Source organism: Stegastes partitus, unplaced genomic scaffold (genome assembly GCF_000690725.1).
Source record: "Stegastes partitus isolate 25-593 unplaced genomic scaffold, Stegastes_partitus-1.0.2 Scaffold601, whole genome shotgun sequence".
NCBI classification, from domain to species: domain Eukaryota; kingdom Metazoa; phylum Chordata; class Actinopteri; family Pomacentridae; genus Stegastes; species Stegastes partitus.
Window position 1 is genome coordinate 171,876 of NW_007578332.1, and position 9,359 is coordinate 181,234.

Consider the following 9,359-nt stretch of genomic DNA (forward strand, 5'->3'; position numbering starts at 1 on the left):
ATTATTTATATTTGCTAAATGCCAGAATAATGAGAGAATTTTTTAAAAACGTTTTTTAAAGTCAGAAGTTGACATTCACCAAGACTATCCATCCATCCATGTGGTAAAAAAGGTAAAACTGTCAATGTGAAGTCATTCTGTAGGAGAGAAAATTACTAAGCTACAGGCCTTGTTTATTTATGCTTCATGCTATATTTCATGTGTAAAGTTTATAGCTGTGTCGAAAATGTTATTCCACACCAAGATCAGCACATGCAAAGCATAACATTGCTCTTCTTTGCAATATCTCAACCCATTGAAGCCATTCCTGTGTGAAAGAGAAGATCTGCCTTTTTCAGCGTGAGATCAGCTGCTGATTCCTCGAACTGTCTTCATCAGAAACTTGGGCACATGAGTGGCACAAGATGGTCTGAATGATCATGTCTTTTGAGAAAAGAATTGACACTTTGTTCTATTACCCCCAAAAGGCCAAACAAGTGTCCACGTTTATGTTATGGACACAGGTATGTGATGTCTTGCACAGCATTATATTCAGAAGTCACACTGGGGATCTTTGTGAGAAAATGTTGTAGCACCGACTCCAAAAATGGCCACAAAATGCAGCTAAATAGTCACAGTATGGAGTCCTGCACATAGTTTACAACAAGTTTTAAAATACTCTAAATACTTGTTTATCCAACTTATGAAATCTGAAATCAAGAAAAGGTTAGCTACAATTTAGACACAAATAGTTGCAGAATAAACCCAACAACTGTTAACAAACTCTGCCTGATAATGCTGACCATGTGTACAGTTTGTTCAGAAGCAATCAGTGGCGTGACTTTGAAATTACTGCCTTCACTTTCACTTTTGTTCGCTGCTCTCTTCAGGTAAAACAGGCCAGTTCCTGCTGACGATCATCTACACCAGTGTGATCTTCCTGGGCCTGCAGTGCTTCATGCAGATCCCCTTCGCCTACATCCCTCCGCACGGTAAAACCACACGCCTAGCAATCAAATAAAATGTCACCACTCCTGGCAGTAGATGTCAAAGAGGACTATAAATACTGTTTGATTGTGAAATGAGAGCATGGAAACACACTGTAAGCTGTGAGAAATGAATGTTTCCTATAAATGTAAAGCTTTTAGCCTTTAAGAAAACAAATTTTGTTTTTAGTTTGATGACTGTTTATTTGTTTTTTACAGTTAGTGGTATCTGGGAAGATGTCCTGTACCACCTCGGCATTGTCAGGTATGGAAGCACACTTGAACTTTCATAACTTTGAGCAGCATATCAATGAATCAAACTTTACTTATGTAGCACTTTTTATACAAATAGTGTACTTGTCTAGGGTGTTCCCTGTCTTCGCCCTGAGTCAGCTGGGATAGACTCCATCCCCCCATGACCCCAGTGAGGATTAAGCGGTGTATAGATGATGGATGGATGGATGAAAGTAGAGATGGAGATAGACATAGAAATAGAAGTCAGATTTATATAAAAACAGAATAAGAAATTGATTTTAAAAAATGAAGTAAGAAACTGTACATCAGATAGACTAACATATGCAAATAAGTGCATACATAGAGAAATTAATAAATGAAATTATTTCTAAGAGGAGTAAAATCTAACTAAAATCTAATAAATTAATCTACAGCCCGACTTTGTTGAGTTTGCTTTCAAAAACATCAAAATATCATCCTTAATGCATTTGTTTTTCACCATTTTCCAAAGCCCAACTTTTCCTGTTTTCCTCACAGCTGTTAGGTTCACTTAGCTCTGTTGTATCAGTTCAGTACGAAATCCACCTTTTCGCCATCCACCAGCATTTAATTTGTTATATTTTCATGGTGAAGCAGGACTACTAACATAATGCTGCAAATAAAACATAAAGGCAGCAAACTGTTGGAGATCAGTGGCGATCAGATTTACAATGTATTTCCAGATTCAGCTCGGTCGACGCTGGGAATATTGTGCGTCTCCTGGCTCCAGACGTGGGCGTCGTCGTCTCTTCCCTGTTTGTTCTGAGGCTGTGCAAAAAACTCTTACGTCCAGCTCCCCAAGTCAACCTCCATGAAAATGGAATCCCCCCCACTGACCCCGAGGTGACCACACACTCCTCAATGCAATGCTGAAACACTGCATTTCCTTCATAATACACACTGATATTAGTCTGACTTTTTTGTAGGATGTGGAAACCTCTGACACGGAGTCAGAAGGAGGAAGCGACACCGAGGGTTCGTCCTCTGACAGCTCAGATGAGACCACGGTGCCGGTTCAGACCGGACCGCCGCAGTTTGTCCAGAAGTTCATAGTGTTTGCAGCTGGACTGAGGTTGCTGCTGTCGGCCATCATGAACACAGCAGGAAAAGTGGTGGTCACTCTACTGCTGGGGCTGGCAGGTACGAAACAGCAGCTGTTGTGTGCATGCACATGTGCTGCAGCTTTATAATGTCATGTTTTGTCACATTCATTCATTCCCGTCAGCCTTTATTTACACTTGTATACATACATTGAGGTATTGAGGCCTCAGTAACAATGGAACCGTGTAAGAAACAAAAGAAGTGTTAAAAAGGCAAAGTTGATGAAATAATGAAAATAATCAGAGCATTTATGATTTAAACACAAAGGAATAAACCAATATTAAAGCAGCTGGATGTAAAATGAAAGGAAATTAACAACCTAAATTACCCAAAGGATAAAAAATGAGTCAAACTTTACAGATTGTTCTGCGGGTTATTTCAGGTTAAAGGTGCCCAGTGAGTAAAACTTGATTTTCCAAGCTCAGTAAAACCACCATCAGCATCATCCATCATCCATTTGAGTGTGTTTGATAAGAGCCTACATTAAAAGCAGTAAGTAATGATGTAATGTAAGAGGGTAAAAAACAAGTAAGAGCCTTATAAATAAATAAAATCAAGTGTCTATCACGCCTTACACAAAGTGAGGCCCACCCTCTTAACATGCAGCTCACAATGATCACGGGTAGTAAATCTTCATGCAGAGAAATACTGTTCAAGGCTTAAAAGTTGCTGCTGATGCACGCATGTATAAAATATAACCATGATTCCATACAAGTAGAAAAGTTTTGGATTTTAATTACAAGCTTAGACACGTGATATTTAAATGTCAGCCTCTCATTGATCTAAATTTTTACCTTTTTAAAATATATTTATGCCACTCACAGTAGAGATGACCAGATTGAATATTTTTGGTTTTGGTGAAGGTCATGAATTTGCTTTTTTCTCCGCATTAAAGCCAGTTTATGTTTATTTAGTGCAACATGTAGCTCAGCAAGAAGAATGTACAGTATTCAGACCACAGTATAAAACTGCATCATCAGCATAGAGATGTACATTACAACCAGATACAGAGGAGACGATGTTATGTATTTAAAAAAGTAAACACCACAGGACCCAGAATTAAACCTTGAGGGACGCCATTTTCAATTTTAACAAATTCTAACTTAACATTTCTAATAGCCACACATTGTTGTCTACGAGGTAACGTTAAAACCATTAAAAATAATTTAAATTTAAACCAATACTGCGAGGTCGTGATTGACTGTGTCAGATGCTAAATCTGAAATAATATAATTCAAAACATAAGTGGCAGCAGTAATAATGCTCTATCTTTCTCTAAAACCTGACTGATGTGTACTTAGAACTCGGAGTGTGCTGCCAGGGTTCTAGGATCTAGACGTGATCATTTTGAGATCGACTTGTAATTGTTGCGGTTGGACTGACTTTTGTTGTCTCGGCCTGTCGTACTGTGTGTCTACAGGTATCACGCTGCCCTCCCTCACCTCAGGAGTGTACTTTGGGGCGTTTCTCGGACTGGTGTGGTGGTGGGTATTCAGCCGCTCCATTAGCATGCTGCTATTCAGCTCCCTGTGTGTGATGATGGCCATCTTCAGCGGAGGACATCTGCTGGCCCTTTACCTCTATCAGCTGCCCCTGTCCCAGGAGCTCATACCACCACAGGACGTCTTCGCCAGGTAGAATAAAACATAGGATTTGACCGAGATAAGACTAAATTAGTTCATTGATGCCTCACCTGGGAAATTCACAAGTTGCAATAACTAGATATTAACAGAGCATATTAAGAGGCAAGACTTGAAATACAAAAGTACACTTAGAATAAAATCAAAAATATTAAATATATGATGCTTGTATTAAGATATTAGCAATAAAAACGGCTGACTTCCCTTTTTTCCTGTTGCTTGCTGAACACAATGACAAACATTTTAAAAGAAGGAGCGTCTCCAGCAGAATCCAGTCATTGAGTTGATCAGTTTTGCCAATAAATACAATTAAAAATTAACAGATTTTTTTTCTTCTTTCCCTTCAATTACATCAATTCACACAGCATCTATCACATTTCAAAGCGTTCACATAGAGCAGGTGTCGAATTGAGAAAATAAATATTTTTTCCAAGGAATCAGCTTAATATTAATTATATTTTATTGCTAATATTTTATTTCTGTCTATTTTAGTAAAATTTCTATTTATTTATTTAGGCTTGTGAATTTTTAGAATCTGTTCTTTTTCCGTTTCGGAGCTGGTTTATGTCCTTTGCCCTCTTTTCTTTACTATCCTCACATTTATTCTTGTTTCTCAGGTTCTCTCCTTTAATCCTTCCTGTTTATCTTCACGCCACACCTCTTCCCAGGTTGTTTGGTATGACCGGAGTGATCAGAACCAGCAGTTCCAGCCCGCACTCTCTCGGTCTGCACCCACATGTCAGCTGGCCCGACTTCATCAACCCTCTGGTTCTTCTGCTGCTCTACTACACACTGGTGGCTCTGCTGCACAAATGGGTTCACATCACGGAGGAGGTTGGTGTTTGTTTGAGATTAGGTCAGAAGAAGGATAGTTCAAACAGGGTTACGCACAGTGGTGGAAGAAGCATTCAGATCATTTAACTTAAGTAAACGTACCAATACAACAAAGTTAAAATACTCCAATACAAGTGATAGTCTTGAATGTAACAAGCCTATTAAGCAAAATGCAGTTAAAGCATGAAAGTTAAAGTATTATTTTGATCTCTTTCACTGATGTATTATTATATACGAGATCATGAAGTTATTTATGTGATCAGTGTATCATGTTACTGTTGTAGCTGCTGCAGGCGGAGATAGTTTGAACCACTTTATATACAGTTTTATATACAGGGACAGGAAATAAATCTGAGGGGTCGTCATCAGAAGAAGTTCTAAAACGTACATGTGTTTTCAATTTGTGGACTTTTTTTTTCTATATTCTTTGATTTTTGGTGCGATATTGGATCATTTCTAAATGTATTAAAATGAAGTAAGAACTTTAAAAAGAAAACTGTGATAGAGCTGTTAACAATTAGAGTCCTCTGAAATGTGACCCCGACTACACACTGCTTGTTGTGAAATGTCAGAAAGACAAAAAAATCACTGGTATATTCTTTTAAAGTGTGTTATGTTATTAATTGTGTGAGATCTTTATCCTAAAATGAACTAAAGCTGTCAGATAAATGCAGTGGAGTAGAAAGTACAATATTTCTCTCTGTAGTGTAGCGGAGTGTAGTATCGAGTGGAAATACTCAAGCAAAGTACAAGTGCAGTACTTCAGTAAATGTACTGAGGAACTTTTCACCGATTACTACTTCAGGACTTTCATGTTTCCATACATAGAAGAACTTTCAGGGTCCATTGGTTCCCAAGAAAAAATATGTGAAAAATATTTGTTGATATTCATTACAGACTTTTATACTATGTTAAATACACTTTATGATAAGTTGATGTATTTTTGGTTCCAAATGCATGACAAATGTCCCTCTTTTTATATTATTAAAAAAAAAAAATCTTCAACAATGATAAAAAAACCCAAAAAACAATAGCTGTCACCTAAACCAAATGGCCCAGGGTCCAAAAGACCCCAAAAGTCCTGAATAGGGTTAAATGCTACTAATACAGGTCACTGATGATGTTGCTCTAACTTTTACTTCTGGGTTGCCATCGATATGACAGAAAGACATGATTATCTTCCCCTCACCAGTCAGCATAGTCAACATATTTTATCAGATTTTGGGTGGTCAGAAGCAACACAAAGCTGTGTGTTTTAATCCCCAGGAGAACTAGGCTAATTTCCACTGCTTTCCACTTATTTCCGCTTATTAATGTTGGAGGATTTAGTACCTGTATACTACTAATACTGCACCTGCTACTCTAATGCTACACGTGAAAGTTTTACTATTACTGCATGTGGTTCTCTGTTACTGCAGACCTAAAGTACTTTACACAGATGGCATTAATTAAATTCAATTAGCCGTTTTGCCTCTCAGGATATTGCAGTTGATGAGGAGTGTGAGAGTCCGGTGGAAAGTCCAGAGGTTCCTCCAAGCTTCTCCAGAGTCATCTACATCTCAGGCGACAAACAAGAGGTAACCTACAAACATGGATGCTGCCATTCTTAATTATATTCTTGAGTCATAAAACAAATTTGAATGTGTTTTTTCTTTCTACGAGTATTGATAATCGCTGTAGATAATAGCTTAACATCTGCAAACTGTGTTCCTGCTGTTTCACTGCTAATCTACACATCAGCAATCCAAAATACACAATTCAAGTCAGGGTTTTCTCTTGTTTTAGCTTTTAAGCAGCACAGATGAAGACACCTACCTTCCTGATGAGGTGAGCAATAAGATAAATTCAGTTTACGCACCAGGATGAGGTGAGGCACGCCGATGCTCAGTGTAAATTTGATTGATCTTCAATCATTTATAAAGTTGGTGGATATTTCACTTGTTTCTCTCTTCTCAGATCTAAACTTACACTATATTCTGCTCTCCTTCTCCAGCCAATGATTCTAATGACGGCAACCTCCTGGCAAGACGTCCGCAGCAACAATCTTGGAAGTCTGTTAGGAGGTGCAGGCTACACAAACTGTTACTCTCCACCACATTATGAAGGCAAAGACTCACCGTCCAATGGTAAACACTTTCTAAATAAGAAACTTCAGCAATACTGTACATGTGCATACTTTCTATTAAGAAGCAGACACATTATGAGCTGTACATGGTCTGAGTTTTTTTTTTACTCTAGTTGCTATGACTTTCTTTAAAACAAGCTCTTCATTACATCCCTTACTTTGTCTCTCCTGTACCAGATTCTCTCTTAAGCGAGAGAGAAATGGAGGAGAAGAGTGAGGAGGTCCCACCGAGTCACACGGAGACGCCGCCTCCTCCGTCAGGTCCAAGTGGTTTGGTCATATTTGGAAGGCTGGTGCAGAAACACAGCTACGTCAGCGCCCTCATCATCATGATGGTAAAGTACAAATACTAAAACTTTTTCTTTGATTTTGTGTAGCAACTCTTTTAGTAACCTTTTATGTGGTCAACAGAGGAGCAGAGATTTCTGAAAAAGTTGGTTTTGATGTAGGTCACAGAGATTACAAACAAAATCAGGGTTTTGCTGGCAAAGAGGATATTTCAGGGTCAACCACAATGAGATTCCAGCCAAAACCAAAGGAAAATAACCAATACCACAATAAAAGGAATTGGTAATACAAATTCAGATTTTTAGGCAGTCTTGTTAATTGTGGTCTATTTTACACGAGCATTTTTATCTATCAAATGGTCAGAAATAACTGGAAAACACACAGATTTCTCTCAAATATGGAAGCAGACTCACTGTTTTTCCTGGATGTGATCTAATTTGGTATCTACAGTCTCTCTCAAAGGCCCAATCTGAGCCAGGAAGGTCCTGAGAGAGTTCTAAATAAGATGAGAAGTGTTCAGGTATTAGTTGGAGCCGTGCAGGAGACGGACCGGGCTTCAGAAAAGATGCAATAATAAAGCAGGTTACAGTACAAGGCTCTGGACCAAAGTAACACTGATTTGTTTGCACATTTATGACTCTCTTTTCATTATTGGTACTCTAATAATAATTTCTCAGTTCATTGAATATAACAAGAAGTGAGCATTACTACTTCCTGGAGCCTAACAGCGGAGCAAAAACAACAAGAAGGCTGTGACAGTGTCCTGATATCCAGTGTGTGTGTTCGTGTGTTCAGGTGTGGAGCATCACCTACAACAACTGGCTGACCTTCGCTCTGCTCGTGTGGTCCTGCATCATTTGGATGATGCGGGACCGGCGGCGCTACGCCATGATGTCCGCCCCTTTCCTCGCCATCTACGGCACCGTCCTGGTGGTTCTGGGCTTCCTGAGCGGGCTGCGTCTGAGCCGGGCCGAGCTGTACCCGGGTCTGCCGCCGGCCGTGATCGTGGACTTCGACCTGAACAGCTACCATCCTGCACCCTGCGTCCACCTGGGGGCAAAGGTTCCCACGACACTGGCTAACATTACCTACACGTTCTAATTATGTTTAAGAAAAACATGTTACTCGAAGAATGTTGTAAGAATATTTATAATATCCAATAATGTTCCTTTGAGGTTAAAAGTTAACGAAGAAAGAACGTTTTAACATTCAGAGGATGTTTGAAGAATGTTGTCAGATTATATTTCCAGATAACAAAAGAAGAAACAACATTCAAAAAAACGCTGGTCTGCCTCTGTCAGATAGTTATGCAGTTATACATCTTTCTGAGACCCTGAATCAAACCTGTTCATGTGCCCTACTTTCTGTATTTTGTGCCCATGATTCTCTTCAGGTTTTCTACAGCTTCAGTTTCTGGCTGATGTTTCGTCAGCAGCTGAAGGAGCGACAGGAGGAGCAGAGCATGAAGGCCGAATCTCTGGACGACGTCAAAGTTGTGCCACGTAATGTGTTTTTTGGTTGCTTCTCTAAAGATCACGGCTCCTGTGTTGTAAAAATATCATGTAGTTTGGAGCAATGTAAAACCTGTGTGAATGACAGCTTTCCTCTGCTGTTCCTACTCTCATTTTCTTTCACCTTTTTCCTCCCTGCCAGCTGAGGAAAGTCAGCCCTCCCCTCTGGTAGCCATGCTGATCTCAGGTGTGAAGGGCATGCTGGTGAAATACTGGATCCTCTTCTGCTGCTCCATGTTCTTTGTGATCAGCTTCTCTGGAAAGGTATGACAGGCTTAACAATGTAGCCTGTAAGATGTCGTCTAATCAAACAAGAAAAGTAGTTATTTAGTATGTCTGTGCTTGTTTGCCCTTCACTTGTATGGTAATATATTGTATATTTTCGTAGATACTAGTAAAAGTTATTTAGAAAAATCTGAATAATACGTGTATGCAGTCTCAAAACTGTTTGCTACATTTTTTTTACAGGTCAAAGTAATTTAAAAAAACCTAATCCTTGTATCTGATTTTATTTAAATTCACCTCATCATGTTTTTACTCCTTCAGGTGGTCGTCTACAAAATCCTCTACATCGTCCTTTTCCTCTTCTGTGTTGTTCTCTACCAGGTTAGTAACTTCCTGG

General features: G+C 39.1%; 1 protein-coding gene across 1 annotated transcript in view; it reads left to right on the forward strand.

The window, feature by feature from the left end:
* The window catches only part of LOC103362780 (piezo-type mechanosensitive ion channel component 2), a 50,646-nt gene that overhangs the window by 7,682 nt on the left and 33,605 nt on the right, over window positions 1-9,359 (forward strand). Inside the window, exons 3-15 of the mRNA XM_008289263.1 lie at window positions 870-971; window positions 1,185-1,230; window positions 1,922-2,081; window positions 2,165-2,378; window positions 3,760-3,973; window positions 4,648-4,813; window positions 6,292-6,390; window positions 6,807-6,939; window positions 7,116-7,273; window positions 8,022-8,288; window positions 8,620-8,728; window positions 8,880-9,001; window positions 9,284-9,343. Coding sequence (XP_008287485.1) covers window positions 870-971; window positions 1,185-1,230; window positions 1,922-2,081; window positions 2,165-2,378; window positions 3,760-3,973; window positions 4,648-4,813; window positions 6,292-6,390; window positions 6,807-6,939; window positions 7,116-7,273; window positions 8,022-8,288; window positions 8,620-8,728; window positions 8,880-9,001; window positions 9,284-9,343 — 1,850 coding nt within the window. The remainder of the gene's footprint in view (window positions 1-869; window positions 972-1,184; window positions 1,231-1,921; window positions 2,082-2,164; window positions 2,379-3,759; window positions 3,974-4,647; window positions 4,814-6,291; window positions 6,391-6,806; window positions 6,940-7,115; window positions 7,274-8,021; window positions 8,289-8,619; window positions 8,729-8,879; window positions 9,002-9,283; window positions 9,344-9,359) is intronic.